Source organism: Myxocyprinus asiaticus, chromosome 29 (assembly GCF_019703515.2).
Source record: "Myxocyprinus asiaticus isolate MX2 ecotype Aquarium Trade chromosome 29, UBuf_Myxa_2, whole genome shotgun sequence".
Taxonomy (NCBI): Eukaryota; Metazoa; Chordata; class Actinopteri; order Cypriniformes; family Catostomidae; genus Myxocyprinus; species Myxocyprinus asiaticus.
In genome coordinates, this window is record NC_059372.1 from 18,152,713 (window position 1) to 18,177,082 (window position 24,370).

The 24,370-nt window shown below is 38.3% G+C and overlaps 1 protein-coding gene and 1 pseudogene across 1 annotated transcript; both read right to left on the reverse strand.

Annotated features, from left to right (window-relative positions):
* Window positions 1-1,892: 1,892 nt before the first annotated feature.
* LOC127420141 (spermidine synthase-like) lies at window positions 1,893-12,057 on the reverse strand. Its single transcript, XM_051662187.1, has 8 exons — window positions 11,808-12,057; window positions 5,253-5,373; window positions 4,927-5,019; window positions 4,590-4,743; window positions 4,003-4,086; window positions 3,736-3,881; window positions 3,198-3,320; window positions 1,893-3,103 (listed from the first exon to the last, which is right to left on the reverse strand). Exons 1-8 carry the CDS (start codon window positions 11,936-11,938, stop codon window positions 3,086-3,088), a joined length of 870 nt encoding a protein of 289 aa, XP_051518147.1. The 5' UTR covers window positions 11,939-12,057; the 3' UTR covers window positions 1,893-3,085.
* Window positions 12,058-13,319: 1,262 nt separating this feature from the next.
* On the reverse strand, window positions 13,320-24,225 carry LOC127420211 (structural maintenance of chromosomes protein 1A-like; annotated as a pseudogene).
* Between the last annotated feature and the right edge of the window lie 145 nt (window positions 24,226-24,370).

Here is a 24,370-nt window from a genome sequence, read left to right on the forward strand (position 1 = left end):
GGTCTTTACCCATTCAAGTAGATAGCAGCTACATTGTTATGCCGATTGTGTGCATTAGGGATGGGCGGATATCGATACTTCCGATACTGATGTGGTATCAAGAATATCGATCCTCACATAAAAATATCGATTCTGACGTTTTTTGTTTTTTTTCTGACCTTAAAAAAGCGTCCAGCCGGGTTTTCTAAATTTGCGAAAATGTCCGGGATTCGGCTTTAGTTGCATTATGATGTGCATCTGGTCTAATACTTCATTGTGTGTGCGCTCATATTTGCATTGCTTTAACCCCTCTTTGTAAGTCCCGCCTTCTCGCACACCAATTGGTCGATTATAAAAGACCTGCAGCAACTTTTGGCCAAATTCCTGCCTGTCAATCTCTCCGCGAACGCGTGAAGCACTGTTGTGTTCAGCATCAAACAGCTGCTTGACAGTAGCAGCAAATGACAGCTGAGTGGAAACAATGCCCAAACGAAAGTGCAAATTTACAGAAGATTTGCAAAAAAAACTCCCATGCTTTCGTCCAGGTCGAGATACGTGGGAAGCAGAATGTATGACATGTAAAGCTGGCACTTATATGTCAGCTGCTAGTAAAGGTGCAAGTGATTTAGAAGCACACATTAGCTCTGCGAAGCATAAAGGGTCAGCAAAAGGTGAAAGTTCATCAGGTAAATTAACGGACTACTTTTTGCGACCAGATCAAATTATCACATTGCTTCATTTTCCATGGCCATTCAAAATAACAGTAATAGTAAATGAAGGTACACTCATGTCATCAAATATTTTATTTTAGTACATGGACATTCAAAAGAATGTTGGAAATTTGTATTTATTTATATATATATTTATGTTATGCTAATAGAGTGTCTTTTTCACTGTATTAAAGTTTGCATTCATTGTAACACTGTTTTGAACACTATTATTCCACCCCACCCCAATGTAGTAACCATGTTTTTTTTGTTTTGGCAGTAACCAAGGTTTTGATACAATTAACCATGGTTTTGATACAGCATTACTGTTGTATCCCTATTGTAACTTGGTTTTAGTAATAGTAACCATATAATAATATCTATGGTTCATTTTGTGGTTTTATATGTTGCTTATACTTACTCATTTTTAAAAGGTAAACAAAGCAGCCTAATAATTTTCTGCTTAGGCCTGTAAATATATAAAACATTTTAAGTAATAATGTAAGTTACTAACTTTATCCAAAGAATTCTTTAAAATTTAATTTATAGTAATGGCAATATCTTTCTTTTTTGTACCAATATTGACAACAAAAAAAGTAGGGCTGTTTGATTTCAGAAATTTTTTAATCGACTCCTGATTCCAGGTTTTCGGAATCGACTAATTTTCTTGATTCTTTAGAAAAACGGGAGGCAAAGTGAATCAGTGAAATCTTACAATAAACGGTCAAAAAAAATAAATAAAAAAAAAAAAAAAGAGAGAGAGAAAAGCACAATTCTCACTATTTATGATTAATAGTATGAATAACAAAAGATCACGTCACGTCCCAGAGCGGTGTTTCCCAACCCATCAGAAGCGATTCTTTTTGGAATCGACTCCCAGCTTCACTTAACAGGGCATTTCTCGATTTAGAGACCAACTTAGCTTAATACTGTTGAGGCATCTTCGCAGAAAGTATTTGTCGTCCATCCTGGTGAGGGGGGCAGTATAAAGAGATAGATCCTATTCTAGAACAAATATTTAATATTTACCTGTAAAGTGATTTGAAACTCCACAAGCATATTCTGTTTGTCAGTTGAATTTACTGGCAAAGGACGCCATCTGGTGGTCAAAACCGCACTTTACAATCGCGTATTCGTATTGGAGATAAAGCAATTATTTTATCAGAATTGATTAGTTTTGATGTGTAATTAACAAAACAGAACTACATGCTTTTGTTATTATTTCAAAAGAATTTATGAAATTCACAAAATGAAATTTACATCATGAGCAGGAAATGGTAAAAGGACAGATAAACCCTTCCATTCAGTAAAACACAACAGAGTACAAAATGCTGTTGCCTATGCAACTAGACTTAAAAGACATATGATCATGATCAGCAAAAAGTTTCATCAGTTCATCTTGATGTATAGCTAATATTCCTATTCCATCCATAATCCATAACCATGTTCAGTATTAAGACAATATCTTGAGACTTCCAGTACACTTAAATGACATTTCATTTCACGTTAAAAAGTAACCCCAAAAACTGTTCCACCCACAGATTCCATTCAAAGCATTCATTTGTAATAGATACATGATAGCACATCTTTCAAAAAGCTGCATACCAAACAGCTATTTGCTCTATATAAACCACGTCAAGCAACCATGACTCATGTAACCAGAGTTCCATAACTATTAATGAAAACAAGACCCCAATGCCACCTTTACGGAAATGACTTACAGTTTGAGAGGGAGAGCCGCCGTTAAATCGATTGCTGTAAACCACTTGGGCCTGCTTATATTTCAGTATTCTATTTAGTTGAAAACTGTTTACTGATGACAAACTGACCCATAAATGCAACCGTTACAATGCATGTTTACAAAATATGTACAATTATCACTGACCTGAAAGTCTTTGAAAAGGTTTACCGAAGAGACATGCTGATACTCTGGTTCTGTTGATTCCCAACAATAGAAATGCTTATGAGAACTTATGAGATTTCCCTTCCATTAGATTGTGATTTAAAATATGCTTATTAAATTGAGTGAGTAATGCCAAGCTAGAGACCTATGGTGCTACATTACATAATTTCTGTTACAACATGAATAGACTGTGGAATCTGTCACAATACATGCACCGATTGTCTACATTTGTATATGTCAGATTGATGTGGGTAGTGGCTTTGTAACAGGAAACAAAACAACTCATAAGACTTAAACGTACTGATGGGACCAGACAGAAATAAAGAGAATTTCCCACAGAAGGCATTTCCACTTGAAACAGATCATTGACCAATCAGTCAGTCAGAGAGCAGAGGCTGGAAAGTGATCCGGAGTGGGTGGTACTACAGTTGCGGTGAGGGTTTTGTTCTGCTTTCACAGAAGGCAGCGTGATACAAAATGGCATTCATAAAGCCATTTACGCTTCACTTAATACCTGCGTAAACAGTGGGATATAAGACTTTAGTTAGAAATGGTGGAGAAAAGGGTGTCAGAGCACAACGAATAGAAAATACTGGACTGCCTTTTACCTTTCTGGCAAATTCTGGGAGGATAAATGCAGCAAGGTGGATTTCTGGATTGTAATATTTCAGGCCCATGATCTCAATCTCATCTCTTGTTAGTTCTCGTACTGGTTCACGGAAATTTGTTTTCTATGAAAAAAACAATAAAAAAAAAACAAAACAATGTGTCAATGAAATATTAAAGGAATATTCCAGGTTCAATACAAGTTAAGCTCAATCGACAGCATTTGTGGTATAATGTTGATTACCACAAAAATGTACTTCAACTCATCCCTCCTTGGCAGCCGATATGTCTGTGCATCCCTATTAATAAGCAATTTTATAACACTAAAATCACGTTAAAAGATATTGTTTACATCTTGTGGCTATACATCTGAAGCAGCAAGTTAACCTTAAGGATTGGCTACTCTCATTTTCGCTTTTTTTTTTTTTTAAAGAAAAGTAGGGCCGAAATTAACTTTTGATAATTAACATTATGCTACAAATGCTGTCTTACTCAAACAACTGAGTAATTGCATTGCTAGATGATAAAAGGAAAACTTACTGGATTTTTACTGCAGAGCATGAAGCCGATTTGGCCACTCGGATATGTTGGAATGGTGCAGTAGGCGTAATCTACTACAGGAAAGAGTGTCTTACAGAAGGTTTGCATCTCCTTAATTAGTTCCAAATGCAACCACTGACACTCTCCTGGAAAATTCCAAATGAAAATTATATACCTGCCAGATGTTATAGTATAATTTTCATTGAGTGATTAATTGTTATGAATTTCGTCAAAGTTTTAGTTCTGAGATTGACCAATTATACTAACCTTGACAACACAGAATTCCTCCCTCGCGCAGTGCAGTTTTCATGAGTTGATAGTAAGACTCTTTGAACAAGCTTTCAGCTGGACCTGTCACAGGTGAAATAAAACCAGTTTCAAATAAACTTTGTCTCTCTCTGGAGGTCAATCAGTATGTTTACATGCACAGTTATAATCAGTCTTCATCTGTCTGTTCAAGTATGCATGGCACAATGTGTAATCAAATATTTGAAGGAAGGACGACAAATGCGCAGGCTTCTAAACAAGTCTCGCATCACCTCTTGTCTGTCTGTCTGTCCATGCATGTGCACTACAAGAAGGCCAATTGTGGGCTGAGTAACATGTATAAAGCTGGATGAAGTGGAGTTTTAATCTCATTATCTAGGTCTGTCAGTCCAACTATGAAAAAAAAAATCGGACAGGTATGATTTCAGCTAGACTAAAGCGTTTACGTGTCATTTTAAAAATACAAATTATTGTTTTAGTCAGTCTGAAATCAAACTTTTCTTTAGTGCATGTAAACATACATAATGGCCAAATCATGATTTACCAGTGCAATAAGAAACTTCAATGCCACACATAGGACTGCATACCAACAGGGTCTGAGGAGTCTGTGATGATGATGTCAAAGGCATCCTGATTCTGCTTCATGAATTCAAATCCATCACCTACATTCAGAGTAAGCTTGGGGCTAAAGAAACCCTTCGCCATTCCAGGGAGGTACTTCTTGGAGACATTTATTACATCCTGAGAGAAAATGAAATCCTCTGTGAAATGTCTCAATATTTTAAAAGATATTAAATAATTTGGAGAACATGTTACAACTTTGAGGTTTCCTGTAACAAGATATTATTGATTTAGATTAATTCTGCTAAGCATTGTAAAGTGGGAAGAAAATAAAGAAAAGCTCAGTCTTAATGCAATACCAACCTCATCGATCTCACACTGAACAACCGACTCAACCAGTGGATGCTTTACCACCTCTCTCAAGACACCACCATCTCCTCCACCAATGATGAGAACCTGACATAAGGAATGATGACAATTAACTCAACTTAAAATGAGTGAAACTCAGGTCATTGAATTTTTGCAGAACACACACACACACACACACACACACACACACACACACACACACACACACACACACACACACACACACACACACACACACTTACATACAGAATCTATGCTGCCAAACAGTTTCAGTTCTTCAAAATGTACATTTAATGATGCACAGAAATTAAATCAGGTACCTTCTTGGGGCAAGGGTGGCAGCAGAGAGGTAGATTTGCAATCATTTCCTGATAAGAAAATTCATCCCGCTCTGTGCACTGGATGACTCCATCCAAAACCAGCACATTTCCATATGTTTTACTGTATGAAGACAAGCATTGATGTGAAATGATAATTCCATAAACAGAAACTGGGAAAAGAAGCACTGTTGCTTAAAGGAATAGTTCACCCAAAAATTTAATTCTCATCATTTACTCACCCTCATGCCATCCCAAATCTGTATGACCTTCTTCTGACGAACAGAAATAAAATTTTTAGAAGAATTTCTCAGCTCTGTTGGTCCATACAATGCAAGTGAATGGTGACCAAAACTTTGAAGATCCAAAAGCTTATAAAGGCAGCATAAAAGTAATCCATGAGGCTCCAGTGGTTAAATCCATATCTTCAGAAGCGATATGACAGTTGCGGGTGAGAAAGATCAATATCCAAGTCCTTTTTTACTGTTAATCTCCACTTTTGGCGATTCGCATTCTTCACCCATGTTGCCACCTACTAGGCAGTAAGGTGAATTTATAGTAAAAAAAAAAAAAAGAGGCTTAAATATTGATCTGTTCCTTATCCACACCAATCATATTAATTCTGAAACTTTGGTTATAACCACTGGAGACATTACTTTTATCCTACCTTTTAGGGTTGCGCGGTATACCAGTACCAACGCAATACCAACAAAAGAAAAAAAATCGCAATACCAACAAAACAAAAAAAATTTAAACGGTACAATATCATCATGTTGTTAATTTCTATAGCATATTAAAGTATGCTGCCATTAGCAAAATGTAATGTGAGAGTTTTGAGATTAAATCAAAGACCATCTCTCCACCTCACCGCTTGACGCGTCGCTGGTGAACTTGCCTCAGCATCCTGATTCTCCACAGCACTTTGGCAGGTGTTGAGTATCCTTAAAAAAGCAATTGCATATTGTGTACTATACTTTGTGTGATATAAATATATATTTATTTATATATTTATATATTTAAAAGAGCCACTTGTGTGTTCACGTCGTTGTCGCTCCGTAAGTGTTAATTATGCGAGAGACACATCCCACCGTCAGATCAGCATGAGAGCTGCATTTACTGTCTGGGCCGTGCCCATGCAGAGACAGCTCTCATAGAGACAGAATGTCCTCACTGTGAGGACAGGAGTCTCAAGTCACTACGCTCACGAACCGCCCTCGTTCTGAGGGATGATTTAACCTCTCGTGCCCTCCCACATGCCTCTTCTGTGATACCCGAGGATTCACATGAGGCGGCACGGCAGGGCCGCGAGGTCGAGCAGGATGTACAGTACTGTGCAAAATTTTAGGCACTTAGGAAAAATAGTGCATAGTGAGGATGTCTTCAAAAATAATGCCATAAATAGTTTTCATTTATCAATTAACGTCATACAAAGTCCAGTAAACATAAAAAAAAAGCTAAATCAATATTTGGTGTTACCACCTTTGTCTTCAAAACAGTACCAATTCTCCTAGGTACACCTGGATACAGTTTTTCTTGGTTGTTGGCAGATAGGATGTTCCAAGCTTCTTGGAGAATTTGCCACAGTTCTTCTATCTATTTCGGCTGTCTCAATTGCTTCTGTCTCTTCTTGTAATCCCAGACTGACTCAGTATTCAGTGGGGGGCTCTGTGGGGACCATGCCATCTGTTGCAGGGCTCCCTGTTCTTCTATTCCATTCTGTTTGCAAAAGAAATGTTTGGGAGTCTAAAATGTATATTTCCTATTGACAAACTAAAGCTGAAAATATAAATAACCATCTTAAGACAAATGTTTTTGTGGAGCATCTTATGTGCCTAAGACTTTTGCACAGTACTGTATTCGAGGTGGACCTCATGCCTGCACACGCCCCGCGAGCCCCTCAATCTCCAAGCAGCGCATGTTTCCCAATACGCTATGTGCGTGACAAATTCCGGCCCTCTGAAATGGACATCAGGCACGTGGTCAGTGGATGATGGTACCGCCCCTCCCCCCAGCGAGAAGCGTGCATGCACCACTGACAGGAAGATGCTTCAAGTCCTTACAAGGGCGGTCGAAGAGCTCAACCTCGAGTGGTCTCGCTCAGAGGAACCTTAGCAGTCTTACCTCGATGAGTGGTTCCTGCAGTCCAGGCACCGTCAAGCAGCTGCATGAGCATGACGGCTTTTCTGTCATCTGTTCTTAATAACATAATAGTGTTTCTTCAAGCGCATGTCCGTGTGTCTATGGGCAAATTATTTGTAATATTAATTTGATAATAGCCTAATAATAATAATAATAATTTAATACATAGGAAAAAGAGCCAAATATCGTCTTGATGCCGTCAAAGGCATCAGCTATTGCCGATTACTCTGACTATCGTCGATCCCTGAGATCATCGTCTGTTGGCACAACCCTAATGTGCATTTCTCTCTATAAATTAATAAAATGTTCAGACAGTCTCCTTGCTGGTTTTTCCGACACATTCAGGATCATTACCGCTTTTGCCGGTGTCGCTTGCTGCTCGCTTCGTGCGTGCACTTGCAAAATGATATATAAAACATATTTTAAAGGCTCATTATTACGGTTTAGTATTTCTCTGTAATGTAGAACAGTGTTAGCAATGTTACTTATAACATTCTTTCTCAGCCCTGGAACTCAAACCATTTTCTGATGCCCCCCCCAAAAATATATTCAAGTAATTAAATTCATAAAATCATAAACGTGCGGCTAGTCGACTAATGGCTTAGTCGACTAAATCTTTGGTCGGGGGCAGCCCTATTTACAACCGTTATTTTCTTGTTCCAAAGAACGAGACTGAGTTTGTCTAAGTTCAAATTGGGGAGAACATTTCCACTGAAGCTGTTTCAGAAAGCATTGGGATTTATGGCAGCGGCATCTGCCGTCAATCCATTAGGTTTCTTACAGAGACCTCTTCAGTGCTGGCTGAAGCGCAGTGTGCCACGACATGCTTGGCACCAAGGGTGCATGCGCATCACTATATCCTGCCGCTGTATAGCTTCTTAAGCACCATGGTCAGCTCCTGCATTTTACCAGTGAGGTGTCGCACTGGGGCAAGTTGTCAGGCGGAAAGTGGTGACTACGGATGCTTCCAACACAGGTTGGGGGGCGGTGTACATTGGACGCCCGACTTTCGGCACCTGGACAGGGACAAAAGAAAGCGTGGCACATCAACCATCTAGAGCTATCGGCTGTATTTCTAGCCTTAAAGGCATTTCAGTCAGAAATAGCGAATTGTCATGTTCTGGTTCGCTCAGACAAGAGTTGCAAGGTAAGGCTTGCACAATTGGTGTTAAAGCACACTCAACTAGAGGCATGGCCTCCTCACCGGCATGGACGATTGGTGTGTCCTTACAAGACATGTTTTGCAGCAAGATGGTCTTCTTAAAACACATTCGCCAGGTTTTACATCCTAGACATAACGTCATCTCTGTTTAGAGCGCTTTCTATTTAGTTTGCCAAACATATAATTATACCCTCCCCTTAAGTACAGGCTCCCCCTCATTTTACACAACCACCTGCATTCAGGACATTGTAATTTACCATAAGTCACAAGCACTTACATTATAAATAAATTCCCTTCCCAATTGGGTTCGTGAAGGAGTTCATTTATACTATATGACTATAGTTCATATATTCATTCTAAGTGCTCCCCTCCTGGCCCAACACAAGGGTCACCCACTGCGGCAAACTCATGTCGGTCGCCGTCCCATGAGACAGCGGAGTCATGCTTCCTTTCTGGGAAATTATGTGGTGTAGTGCGGCGTGATGGGATTCTGTTCCCCATATGTGTTAATAAACGCAATGTCAAGTGTACTGAGTCATAAGGGAACGCCTCGGTTCCGTAAGACGAAGGTAACGAGACATTGCGAATGCTAGCCGCACTACAAGACTCAGAGTTCTTGAGGCATGAGCGATGCGCTCCTTGTTCTCAGTCAGAAATTCTGAGGAAATGGTGTTTGTGCACCTGTTTTTATAGCGGACAGTTTTGCACCAAAACAGGCGGGGCTCAAACACCATAGCCAATATTAGAATACTGGCATTATTGTAGAGAGGTTTCAACTAGGTCGTGTAAGAAGGCACTCCCCATATGCGTTAATAAACGCAATGTCTCATTCACTTCGTCTCAGGGATCCGAGGTTACGTACCCAACCGAGACATTTCTCTTTATCGCGATTCGCGGCTTGCTTGACCCATTTGAATTCTACTGAGTTTTGAGTTTCTTACCTTAAAGCACTATGGAGGAAGTCAAACATCTCAAACGAGGAGAGAGCCTGACATTCTAACCAACACTGACAAGGAAAACAGCTAAAACAATGTGACATGTGCCCACAAATTATGTGTCATGTGGATTTTTTAAATTATACATTACCTTTAATAAAATACAGTTCGAATGATGTTTAGATATTAGAAAACAAACCGGCTTTACTTTCAGATATTGTCTACAGAGATGACACCATTAATGAAGTGTTTTATAATAATAATTCTAGTCAACAACATCAGACTAAAATGTGAAATTTAGCATTGTGGCAAGCTTGATTACCACTTTTTGAATACCACTAATTTCTTTTTTTTCTGACTATGTTTGTAAAGTTCCAAATAAAGAGAAAATTATATAAAAGGAAGTAGTTTTCATTATAAAGTATTTAATTCAATGACTGAATTTTTCAAAAATAGGCATTAAAATATGGTTATTTAATATATAATGGCAATTTTTATGTTTTTTTTTTAAATTGAACTATATCGAGATATATATTGTTATCGTGATATAAAATTAGTGATATCATGATATAAGATTCTGGTCATATCACCAACACCTACCTTTATGTGCTTTTTGGATCTTCAAATTTTTGGTAACCATTCACTTGCATTGTGAGGGCTTACAAAGATGAAATATTCTTCAAAAAAAACTTTGTGTTTAGAAGAAAGAAAGTCATACACATCTGGGATGGTATGAGGGTGAGAAAATGATGAGAGAATTTTCATTTTTGGGTGAACTATTCCTTTAAGTGAGCACCACATTATTTATGCCTAAGGGAAAGATCAAAGGGTTATTTTGGGGGGTAAACTAGGCACTGTAACTAAAGCATGTGGCATTTGAGATAACAGCTCGAGCCACTAATCACACACTCACATCAGTATCATATATCCAATATCCTATTAGGTAAGAAGCAGCATGTGCCATAACAAGCAATTGATTCTATTGAGTTCTAAGCTAGAACAGCTAGCAATATAACCAGATAACTCAAACCTCTACATTTCTAACAGTATGAAGCATCTCAAGTGACAATCTAGAGTCATAAGTCAAGTATCCCACTACTACAGCAGGACACAGCACGCTTCAATGAGGGATAAGAGGCCATGGGCGTGCTGTCAAATGAGCTGCATTAATGACATATATAATTTTCCTTAACTAAATGTAAAGTTTAAGTAACGCTAGCAAAATGTGGACATTCTGAGATTATATTCTTCTCACCACAATTGTACAGAGCAGTTATCTGAGTTACCGTAGACTTTGACAGTTTGAACCAGTCTGGCCATTCTCTGTTGACCTCTCTCATCAACAAGGCATTTCCGTCCACAGAACTGCCCCTCACTGGATGTTTTTTTTTTGTTTTCGGCACATTTCATTGTAAATGCTACAGACTGTTGTGTGTGAAATTCCCAGAACATCAGCAGTAACAGAAATACTCAAACCCGTCTGGTACCAACAAACATCCATGCGATTATCTAATCAGCCACAGGTCAGGAGGTTCAGTTAATGTTCACATCAACCATTAGAGTTCAGAAAAAAATCATTTCATTGATTTGGACTGTGGCATGATTGTTGGTGCCAGACAGGCTGGTTTGAGTATTTCTGTAACTGCTGATCTCCTGGGATTTTCATGCACAACAGCCTCAAGAGTTTACTCAGAATGGTGCCAAAAAATTCAGTGAGTGGCAGTTCTGTGGACGGAAATGCCTTGTTGATGAGAGAGGTCAACAGAGAATAGCCAGACTGGTTCAAACTGACAAAGTCCACGGTAACTCAGATAACCGCTCTGTACAATTGTGGTGAGATGAATATCATCTCAGAGTGCTATTCTGAGATGCAGGTTGGCACTGATTTGGCGGCACGAGGGGGACCTACACAATATTAGGCAGGTGGTTTTAATGTTGTGGCTGATCGGTGTGTGTGTGTGTGTGTGTGTGTGTGTTGTGTAATTGTGTATATATATATATATATATATATATATATATATATATATTACACGTGGTAACAATAGAAATTAAAAAAATTATGAAGTCTCATAATATTTCACCCTGAATGCCACGCCAGACAGTAGGCTATGCAGTTAGCAAGCTAGCTGTAGCCACCCATACTGCTAGACATCCTAAAAGCCAACGTGCTATTTCAGTGTACACCCCGAATTAAAGTGAAGAAGCCTCAGAGCTAAATAGGTTAGCTATGACAGCATTGATTGGGATCTTCATTTATGCACTGGCAGAATATACAGGAAGTAAGCAAACACGCTAAGTTAAGCCAATTTCACCAAGACTCACCTTTTAAAAACCATCACATCCTGGAAATTAGATTTTTTATGATACAACACTTCCTCCACTTGAAGACTCATCGCTTGACCAGGCCATAATGTGCACGTTTCGGTGAACCACCCTTCTTTGATGTTGTCCATTGCTGAGGAATCTAAAATAAAATTACCGGTGCTTTTATACAGTCTGATCAAACTAGTGTACAGAAAGGGGCTACTAGATTTCTTAAGCAGCCCCGAACAACACGTTGTGGGCGTTCTCTGCAGTGCAACCAAACGTAAGACATTAGAGGTGACCAATATGTGTAGACTGACGTCATAAACATTGACTGGCGTATTTTCTGAGTGGGTGTAGCGTGGGGGCGGTGCATCGAGGGCAGTGATCTGTGCGAGCAAGGTTGGGTGTGTGGTTGTGCGAAAGACCCCACGTGAAAGTCTAGTCTTAGGGGCCGTTCACACTGAAATAGTTTTTGCGTCCGTCCGTGTTGTTTAAATTTTTTTTTTTTTTTTTTTTTTTTTTTAAATGTAAACATGCGCTAGACGAGTAAATAGAGATGTGTTCATTCACTCAAACGTAAAAGTTACATTAGGGGCTGTTCAGACCGAACACGTTCTTGTGCTTTGTTAAAAAATAAATAAATGTTAATTTAAAATTATCTTCATATGGTAACATCTAAATTAACACATTAATACATTAGGTTACACCAACAAAACTATTTTTAGGGTGATATTAGGTAGAAATAACTTCTTAATGGGTTAGTTCATCAAAAAATGAAAATGTTCTCATAATTTACTCTGGTGCCATATAGATGTGTACGACTTTTTCTTCTCCTGAGCACAAACCAAGATTTTTTTGAAAAATATTTCTGCTCTGTAGGGTCATACAATGCAAGTGAATGGTGGCCAAAACTCTAAAGGTTAATATAAAAGCAGCATAAAAAGACTCCAGTGGTTAAATCCATATTTTCAGAAGTGATATTATAGGTGTGGGTGAGAAACAGATCTATATTTAATTCCTTTTTTAACATAAATTTCCATTTTCAAATTTTTTTTTTTTTTTTTTTTTTTTTTGGCGATTTACATTCTCAAGGCGAATTTATAGTAAAAAAAGGACTTAAATTTTGATGTATTTCTCATCCACATCAATCATATTGCTTCTGAAGATATGGATTTAACCACTGGAGATGTGTGGCTTACTTTTATGCTGCTTTTATGTGCTTTTGGACCTTCAAAGTTCTGGCCACCATTCACTTGCATTGTATGGACCTACAGAGCTGAGATATTCTTCTAAAAATCTTCGTTTGTCTGGGATGGCATGAGGGTGAGTAAATGATGAGAGAATTTTCATTTTTGGGTGAACTATACCTTTAAGGTAACAATTGCGGGTTACAAGTTTTTTTTATATTGTACAAAGGCTGTTTGGTCTAAAATGTATTACGTTTGTTTTTCATATTTAGTTTCTTTGTTGCATGTAACATTAAGGATGGCATTTGTGTTGACTGAGTAAAACAAATGACACAAGCTCTTATTTTCAATCTCAGACATTATTACAATAGACAGAGATTACATATACATGACATGTTTTACATTATTTTCTAAAAAAGAAAAGCAAATCATAAAATAAATGTACATATTGGACATTCCCCACTGTACTGAAATCCACAAGGCACAATTGACCATAGGCAGCTAAGATGTTTTGTGTTAACTCTTTAATGTGTTTCAGTGCAAGATGTTACACAAGCCAATACATAACACTTAGAACGTGTAGACAAAACATTGGCCATATGCAAAATTACTGCACTAGTCTGTCCAGTTTAACTGAACATAAACAGCTTTTCATAAGAATCTAATCTGTAGGCTATTCACAGCACAACAGCTGATTTAGTATTTCAACAATCATGCTTACTATTTGGCATCCATTAGACAATATAGCAGTTTTGCAGTATTCAGCATTAAAATGAAAAATATTTCTAAACATGACTGTAATACTGTATGACTGTAAATGTTTTTTGCAAATATGACATTGATCATTCTCAACCCTTATCTACCAATACATTCTGATAAAAGCAACCTAATCATTGGGATTAGCATCCAGATACTGGGAAAGATCAAAGGTCAGCACTTTACTAATGACACAGTCTCCTTGCTGTGAATAAATGAAAAGAGAGTTTAATTTAGTATTATTATTATTAGAGAATTAACACAACTTCAAAATGTTATCTGTTGCATATTAAAACAAATTGCTGCAGTTTCTACAACATGGTAAACACTGAAGATAAATAGGATAATAGGTTGGAATGGGTTTTATTTCAATGGATTAACTGCATGTGTTTACTAGTTTTGATATGTTTACATTATCTGGCCCATTACTGAAATACATACCTCAGGGTAAACTCCAATGAGGGAGTCAGCTTTTGTGTACAACTCTTCTTTGAGAGAGATGACAATAGCCTGGAAATTCTGAACTGACTGGTCCTTTATGTAAATGGCCACCTGCACAGTAAGGAGTTAAATACAAATTTTCATATTTATGCCATTCAGTTCTTTGGAGTGACCCAAATCCATGCATTTGCATTTGGAAGAGGCCTTATTTGTTGGAGTCAAACTAACAAACATTGACCTTGCCTATGTTGATGTTATCCAAAGCAGCATCAATCTCATCCAGGACAAAGAAAGGTGCAGGTTTGTAGCTATGAGGGAAAGGAAATCTTGTTTACAATAACCCAAGAAATCCTACTTGTGTTATTGATGCAAAAATAAAAATTGTTAACCTGTGCACTGCTGTTGCGTGAGAGTGCTTTGTAGATCTCATCAATGCTGGTGGCCACTGACTCAAAACACGCATTGAAATGGTCAAACCTCTCCTTCTTAATCTGCTCAAAGGCCTGTTTAGCTTTATTTGCTCTTTTCCAGGCAGCCTCAAACTCTGTATGGCAAAGCAATATCATATATAATTGTTAGTGGAAATATCTCAAAATCAATCTGTCAGTCTGTAGCTATTAGTTACTATTTGGGCTCAATATATTCCCCGAGATAGGGCTGTATGGCACGTTTAATCCAGACATCTAACCCTGACCCAAACCCTTTATCCAGACACTATTGTGGAGCTCAAAAGGCAGACTAGTTAGTTCAAGATTAGCTACAGGTAGATGAGCCTGGACTCACCATCACTTTTCTCATGGAACTTGTCCCTAACACTCTTGAGTTTCACCATGGCCTTCATGTTAGGGAAGCTGATTCTCTGCAGGATGCTCTGCTGCTCATTCAGCCTCTGTTGTAGTGTTCATCTCTGCCTTGATCTCCTCCTCTGAAAGAGCATCCTATAAACAGGTTGTTTTTGTCATTTTTGTTTTTACTCGCTATACTGTTCACGAAATGTAAATGTAATGAAACTGAAAATTAAAAAATATATATAAAGCAAATCATGAGAAGGAGACATCATCACATATCTATAGTATAGATATATAGAACAGATAGTATGACCTCACACAATATAGTATGTGGGATTGTACATCTTATTTTATATTGCCATTTTTATCATTTTAATTCACATTTTAGCTTTAAAAAAAAATACAAATTCCACATTGTTTCAAATCATATGTCATGAAATTGCATTTTTTAATAATGATACAAGCTGTTGCCTCTATTTGAAATTTCATACGCATTTTTTTTTTAAACAAAATATTCACAAGGTTGGAACCTAATAATGAACATAGAATTACACATACAACAAAAATTATTTGAATTTAAGTGTTAAAACTACTATGCAAAAATAAAAAAATAAAACAACATTTTTACCAAACCCTTGCATAGATGTGGCATGAGCCTATTTGTTAAATTATTTAATATTTACAGTGTTTTCTGAAGTTAAAATTTTATAATGTATGATTGTGCCTTTAAATATTTATGTATTTACACATTTATTACACTTAGTACATTACTACATTTTGTTGAATATTTTTATATGCACTTGTGTGATTTACATTGAATTTACAGTACATTGATATGAATAACAAGCACTAAAATGGTACGGTCTCTTTAAGAAAACAGCTGCTCTGCGAGCATATGTTAACGTTAAATGAGCAAATCGTACATTAACGAGAGAGAAGTTGCAGTTGTTTTTACCTCATCCGTACAAGGTGTTATTAATAAATTAATGTTTATTTTTACATTTTTGATCACCAACTGACTGTAAATAACAGAAAGTATATTAAAAGAGACATGAACTGAAAATCAGTTGTGTGGATCTCGTCTTCGGACACAAAATACACGGAACAAGGCAAAAGCAAACTTATACATGCATAATAAGTATTGACTTGCTTGTACAAATATTTATTGTACAATTCAAATCTACAAGCTCTTGTGTTTTGCAACACTTTTACATTCCAACAGGCATTCAACAGGGAAGGCGCATTACTGGCATTGAAATTTACTAGCCAATGGCTAATAACAGGCATAATTTAGTTGCATAGCACGAAATTTAGAGTGATTCTCGCAATGTATAGGGCTGTATAAACATTTATTCTCTTTCATCCATTTAAATCACCTTGAGGTCCTCATTTAAGTTGCTGTAGTCAATCTCTATGAGTGCCTCCTTGGCATGCACAGAGCTCGATGCTTTCAGGCTGATGAGAGAATCCTTGACTTGTGAGCTTCCCTGCATGGAGGGATCAAGTTACTAATGTGCACATAATCCATCAACGGTAACTGTAATTGCTTGAAAAAGAAGTGCATGTGTGTAGGAATATACTGTGCAGAAAAGTGTGTGTCTGTACCTCTCCCTGGCTGATATCATCCATGTTCCCTAATTTGAGAGGCAGTTTAATGTCCTACATCTTGCAGGCTTGCAACAAATAGTGTCTGTCACTGCGTTTCTGCTCCAGTTTGGTCTCAGTGGCTGTCACTTCCTTCTGAAGCCGTCAACGCTCTAACATTATAACATAAATACCAAACACATTTGATTTATAAATCTAAACAAGGTGTGCTGGTTTTAAAGGGATAGTTCAACCAGAAATTTAAATTCTGTCATCATTTGCTCACACTCATGTTGTTCCAAACCCTTATGATTGTATGGAAACAAGATGCAATAAAAGTGAATGGTGACTGAGACTAACACACTGCCTAACATCTCCTTTTGTGTTCCACAGAAGAAAGAAGGTCATGTGGGGTTGCAACAACAGGAGGCTGTGTAAATGATGACAGAATTTTCATTTTGGGGGAACTATTCCTTTAAAACCAGCACACACATAATATTAGATATTTAATATTATAAGCATATTTCTAGATTTATTTGTAAAACAATGCATCTAACATCTATTTTATGCCTCTCTGGCTGTGAAAAGCTCTGTCTCTCACTTGTTGGCGGCCCTTAGTTTCTTTCGGATCTCTCGGTTCTTGTCATTGACCTCTCCCTTCTTAGTGAGGTGCTGGTTCTTAAGGTCCTGCAGCTGTGCCACTGTCTCATCAATAATCTTTATGTGCCTGTGATCCTCCTGAGATGGTGGGGATTGACAGATATCCATCACAGGAAGTATTTTGCTATTCAGATTAAACTGATAGGTGCTTTGCTTGTCAAGACTGGTTACACAGAGCACATAACATAGGATTAACTGCCAACTATACTTGGGCTGTGTTAACATCCGCATTCTGAGTTCTCTTTGTCAACTTTTTTTGTCTTTCAGTTTCATTCTCATCCTTCTTCACACTCCCACATCATTACTTTCTCCAGGTCCTCCTTTTACTGGTTCTTCTCATAATCAAGCTGGATGCCAGACAGGTCTTCTGTGTCTCAAACTCCAACCTACAATGCTCTTATTACACAAGCCAAATCAGGACAGAGAGAGTGTTTTGTATCCTGTACACTGTCAGTGTAACATTAAAGGGGTGGTTCACCCAAAAATGAAAATTCTCTCATCATTTCACCCTCATGTCATCCCATATGTTTTTGACATTCTTTCTTCTGCAGAACACAAATGAAGATTTTTAGAGGAATATTGCAGCTCTGTAGGTCCATACAATGCAGGTGAATGATGGACAGAACTTTGAAGCTCCAAAAAGCACATAAAGCAGCATAAAAGTAATCCATACAATTCCAGTGGTTAAATCTATGTCTTTAGAAGTGATATGATAGGTGTGAGTGGGGAACAGATCAATATTTAAGTCCTTTTTTTACTATAAATCTCTACTTTCACATTCTGAAAGTGTGAAAATGTTGATCAGTTTCTCACCCAAAGCGAATGCATCGCTTTAGAAGACATACAGTACATTTAACCACTGGAGTCGTATGGATAACATCTATGCTGCCTTTGTGATTTTTGGAGCTTCAAAGGTCTGGCCACCATTCACTTGCACAAATCTTTGTTTGTGATCAGCAGAAGAGAGAAAGTCATACACATCTGGGATGGCATGAGGGTGAGTAAATGATCATTCATTTTTGGGTGAATTATCCCTTTAAAAAGTTTACCACTTTTTGGCGATCTCATTTTGCCTCTTGACTTTTTCCTCGTCAAACTCTCGAATATTTCGTGCACCAATCTCCTCGCAGAACTCAAAGACCTCATCCTCCACCTATGAAAGACCACAGTTATCAGGTTGAAAATGTTAATTATTTTAAATCCATCATCTCACTTCCATCCTTACCAGGTTCATATGGTCTCTTAACTCTGTAATGTCCCTTTCTCATAAATGGATGATTCTTTTGATGTCACTGATTCATGGGCCAAAATTAGCCAGCTCACTCTCCAACTTTGATTTCTCCTAAATAGACATATTTAGTCCACACTGAAAAAAAAATAAATTGTTTACCTAAAAATGTGCTTCATGTGGTAACATCTAGATTAAATCCTTTGACTGAAGTAAATAATATTATTTAACATGTCTGAATCAGCCTGATTACATTAGGTACACCAACAAAACTGATTTTAAGTGTTAGATCAGATAGAAATAGCCATTTTAGGTAACAATTACAGGTTACCAGTTTTTTCCCCCGTTTTAGAAAAACATAAAATTATGTCAAGAAACCATCTGGATCTCTCTTGTAAAGGTTTATGAAGTTTATTCACTGTCATGTGTTCCAAACCTGTATGACTTTCTTTCGCAGAACCGGAAAGGAGATGTTAGGCAGAATGTTAGTCTCAATCACCATTCACTTACACCATTGCATGTATTTTCCATAAAATGAAAGTGAATGGTGACTGTCTTTCATTCTGCCTAGCATCTCACTTTGTGTTCCACGGAAGAAAGTAATTTTTGGGTGAACTATCCCTTTAATTTCATTTCATAAATTGATGAATGAGGGTACATTACCCAGCTATAAATGTCAACATTTCCAAATAGTTCGTGTCACCTTCAATTCCTCTGTTAGTGTATCTTTCTTTTCCTTGAGTTTGTCCACAGCTTTCTCATCCCAGTGTTGAGCCTTAGCTTTCAGGTCACTAGCTTCTCCAGAGATCACACCAGACTTTTGGAAGTGAGTACCACCCAAGGCAACAGTCTATGAAAGAATAAGACATAAAGGAAAATGAATAATTTGTGTGAAAAATATATCTTGTCATTGTGCTTCAAATGCATTAAATTATATACGTATATTAACCTTATGACAGTACAGCCCTCCAAAGGCAATCCTGTGGGCATCCTCTACATTCTCACACACTAGAGCATTCCCACAGACATACTGGAGGGCTTTCTTTATGTGTGGAGGCTCGTAGCAGATCACGTCAATCACAAGCTTGGCCCCTCGAAGCTCTCTCAGTTTCTCATCTGTGGGTTTCACCTGAGAGAGAGAGGAGACAAGCATATGTCCAGTGAAACTAATTCTGCCACCCCCTCAATGCTACTCAGCCTCTCAGAGAGAAAACTTCAGACCTCTTAAATCATAGAAAACCACAGACCACTTCAGACTAATGAATGATTTATTAAAATCTGTCTGTATCTCCAAACAGTCTAGAGGCAGAAAGGTTTCTGGTTCTCCTCTTTGCTCTTTGATGTACTGGATGCAATCTCTGCCTGTCTTCTGAGTCCACAATGATGGCATCCATGTTTTTTCCCAGGACTTTGGTCACAGCAATCTGGTATTTCTTCTGGGTTGGCTGGTGTAAGTCGATCAGTCTGCCATACGGCACAGACGAAGGTTTGAATGTAGAAATTTAAAAGGGATTTTTACGCAAAAGCAAAGAAAAATCTTCAAAGCTTCTGCTCCAAGCTTAAAGGAATATTCTGGGTTAAAAACAAGTTAAGCTCAATCGATGGCATTTGTGGGATAATATTGATTACCACAAAAAATCATTTTGACTTGCCCCTCCTTTTAAAATAAATAAATAAATAAATAAAATCTAAAATCTAGGTTCCAGTGAGGTACTTAATGGAAGTGAATGGGGTCAATCTGTAAATGTTAAAATACTCCCTGTTTCAAAAGTATAGCCACAAGACATAAACAATATGCATGTTAACATGATTTTAGTGTGACAAAATTACTTACTAACCTTTTCGGAGTAAAGTTATATCCAATTTTACAACTTTGTTGCCATGACGGTGTAATGCCAACAAACACTAAAACACTAAACCGAATCTAAAAATTACGATTTAAACAACATTACAGCTTAAATAATACATGCATTTTAACAGAAGAATTCATGCAAGTGCTTTTATAAAATTATAAGCTTCACATTTCTGCCTTTAAACCCTCATAAAATTGGCCCCATTTACTTCCATTGTAAGTGCCTCACTGTAACTTCTATTTTTGCTTTTAGAGAAAAGGACAGATGAGTCAAAATAAATTTTTGTGGTAATCAACATTATGTCACAAATGCTGTCGACTGAGCTTAACTTCTATTGAACCAAGAGTATAGGGATAATTCACGTTTAAAATGAAAATTCACTCAGCTTCATGTTGTTCCAAATCTGTATGACATTTTTTTTTTTACATGGAACACAAAAGGAGATGTTAGGCAGAATGTTAGTCTCAGTCAACTAACTTGAATTGAATATTTTTTCCATACAATAAAAGTGAATGGTGACTGAGACTAACATACTGCCTTTCATCTCCTTTTGTCCTCCACGGAAGACAGTCATACAGGTTTTAAACAACATTAGGATGAGAAAATGACTGAATTGTAAATTTTGGGTGAACTATCCCCTTAAAACTAAACTCTATATACCACAGCCAGTAAACTCACCACTGAGCCAGTGTAGAGCCGTTTAATGCTCTCCATAATTTCAGCTTTTCTCTGCTGACGGCTGTTTTCCTGCCTGTGAATGCGAGCATCTCCAAGTTGACCCATCACCAATGGCCAGTATCATCAAAGCAACAATCTTGGTGAAATGTTTTAACTAAGCAAGTATGTGTGAATGTGTCTATACTTTTAAGAGTGTGTTGTGCATTATTACTTGGTTCAACTCCATACTTATCTCATCAATCCTTCTTTTTGCCAGCTCCACGTCCTCTGTCAGTTCTTCTTCCATGTGCTTCTGTTCATCCAGAGACTGTCTAATGAGAGAAATACAGAGACTGATAAAAATCCAAGCTGTCCATGACATGATATTTAAAAGGACGAAGCAAAAGTAGCATGTACAAAGTAGGGATGTTTTCAGGCATGACACAAAGCAGCAACAATATGATAAAAGACACAAATATTCAATATTACATTTATTAATAATAATAATACAGTTAAATCACAATAGACGATTCTTCCAGATTATATCATTCTTTAACCTTAAGACTGCTTCTGTAGGCTGTTTTCAGTTGACAACAAGCAATATCAACCTTAATTTATTTATAAAGAAATGGTATTATTAATCTATCTAAGATGTAATATAATATTGGAGAATTCACAATAGATAAGTGATGTGCGGTCACAGGGTTATGTATATAAACTGTTTTACATCAGGGAACGTTGCTCATCCAATCTCATTTTACAGTCAGAATTATATATATGATCTCTATTTATAATTTATAATTAATTTAATCATTTAGGATCTATAATGATCTCTAAAGTACCTGCTGGTTGCAATATAGTCCTCCACCTTTTCAATCGCTTCTGATTCTCTCTAATCTTTTGCTTGATTTTGGCCTGTAATCTGAAAAGGGATATAAAACAGTGAGGTGATGGGGGCGTGGTCATGTGTCTGTTTGCAGGAGAGAGGGAGTGGTGTGGCTCGTCAAGCTGGTTGACATGATTTCTAACAGCTGTTTCTTGTTACAGTGATAGCAGGGAGAGACCTTAAAAGCAGCCAAAACACACTAGAGAGGACGACACCTGAGTACAGTGACTGGCGTGCCTTATTGTGTGTTTTATTATTATTATTATTATTATTATTATTATTATTATTATTGTGAAGCTGAAGTGTTCGAGAAGTTTATTAGGAGTTTTGTTGCATTGAACTGACAATTAAGAAAGCCCTGAGAAGGCTGCACTCAAATGAACTGAAGGCAGAGAATAAAAGCCTACCTGAAGCGTGTCAATGCTCCCCGTCTCCTCTTTCCATACCCGTGGGACTGGGCTCGCCAACCTGGGAAGGATAGCGGAGAGAGAGAGGGTTAGCAGGGGGAAGAGATTTGGGCATGGTACTGCCCTCTGTCCTGGGTGCAGGGATAGGACGGAAAGAGGACAGGAGGGGGTGGGGTTTGGGGGAAAGAGAGAGAGAGACTCCACTTCGGTGGTTCCTGGAAATGGCGTCATTTAGTCCTCTGCCAACTGGACCGCATCCTCCAGCGATGCCGGATGGTGACACTGGACCCACTCGGACATGCCACGAGGAAGCTGGGAAATGAACTGCTCCAGTGTCACCAGATCTACGATGTCCTGGGTGCCGCGGGTCCCCTCAGCCAGCAACCATTTCCGGCAAGCATCTTGGAGCTTCTGCATGAAGGCGAACGGGCGACCTTGCCTTCCCAGCCTCAGGGAACGGAAGTGTTGGCGACTCTGTTCTGGACTACGACCGACCCACTGCATGATGGCTCTATTTAGATCGGTGTACACGAGGAGGTTAGCGGCTAGGAGTTGTTGAGCCGCTAGCTGTGCTTCCCCAGAGAGCAAAGGCAGTAAGCGGGCAGCCTACTGGTCCGGCGGCCATCTCCACACCTCGGCTGTCTTCTCGAACAGATCGAGGTAGGGCTCATTTTAACCAGAGTGATCAGTGAGATGTTTGGTGTGGGCTCTGGTGTCACAGCCACAGCCCCATCATGTGTGATCAGGCTCCAAAACGTCTGCTGGTCTTCTGCTTGGGCCTGGAGCAGGAGTTGAAAACGCTGCTCCTGTTCCAGCCGCAGCTTGATGAGGGCCTGGTGTTGATTCCGTTGGATGCCGGCGAGGGTCTGGATCACTTCGGCTAGTGGTGAAGACTCCATAACGATATAACTCCTTCCAGGCGTACCCAGGTTTCAGCACCAGTGTAACACTCTTTAAAGGTTCGGGTATGGAAGGAGTAGATGGGGAGCAGTGATACGCATCAGGTAGGCTTTTATTCTCTGCCTTCAGTTCATTAGAGTTCAGTCTTCTCAGGGCTTTCTTATTTGTCAGTTCAATGCAATAAAACTCTTAATAAACTTCTCGAACACTTCAGCTTCACAATAATAATAATAATACAACACACAATAAGGCACGCCAGTCACTGCACTCTAGTGTCGTTCCCTCTGCCTCTCCACCGTGTTTTGGCTGCTTTTAAGGTCTCTTCCGCTATCACTGTAACAAGAAACAGCTGTTAGAAATCATGTCAGCCAGCTTGAAGAGCTACACCACTCCCTCTCTCCCTCAAACAGACACACAACCATGCCCCCATCACCACAAACAGTTATACGTTTTCCATCATACAAAGTTAACTGTGTCTGAAGCACAAAATGACAGTGTTTCCATTCATTCCTTATTGTACCTCTGTCTCAATCTTCTTCCTCTCCTCCCGATCCAGTCTGTCCTGGTCAGCCTTTTGATCCCTGTTGAACTTCTCTAGCTCTTGAGCCAAGGTTGCTGCCTGGTTACTAGTCTCCTCTTTCAGCCTGTGATACTGCTTCACCTGAGAGAACAGTATGAGTGTAAAATGATACACTGAAATATGAAAACAGGCATAAAAATTCATCCATATGTTATGGGGATTATGAGGCTCCAACTTGGTTTTCTTCAAGTATCAGATCCTGGCCTTGACTTTGGGCTTCTTCCTCCATTCGTTCTTCAAACTCGTGTCTTGCCATTTCCACAGAACCCTGCTCCCTGTCCAGTTCTCCTATGTCTACTTTATGCTTCTTGTACATCTTTTGGGCATTCTGCAAAGACTTTTGAGACACCTCCAGCTTCTTGATCTTATGAGCTGTATTCCCCTTGGCTTTGGTGTTCTGTGGCCATTTCTGGTTGAACTCAGCATCTTTCTCTCTAAAGTGGTAAAACAAGTATCAGACTATCAAACTGTGCTTAAGTGACCATGGGTTTAAGTTACCTTGTCATGACTATGCTATAAAACTTTTGATGTAAAAGTCTGAGACCACGTTAAAATTTAAAATGACACCAATAAAGAGAAACATTTGAAAAACAAAAGGAAATTTGCACTATTTTTAGGTCACTAATCAAATGTAAGCAAAGTTGTGACATT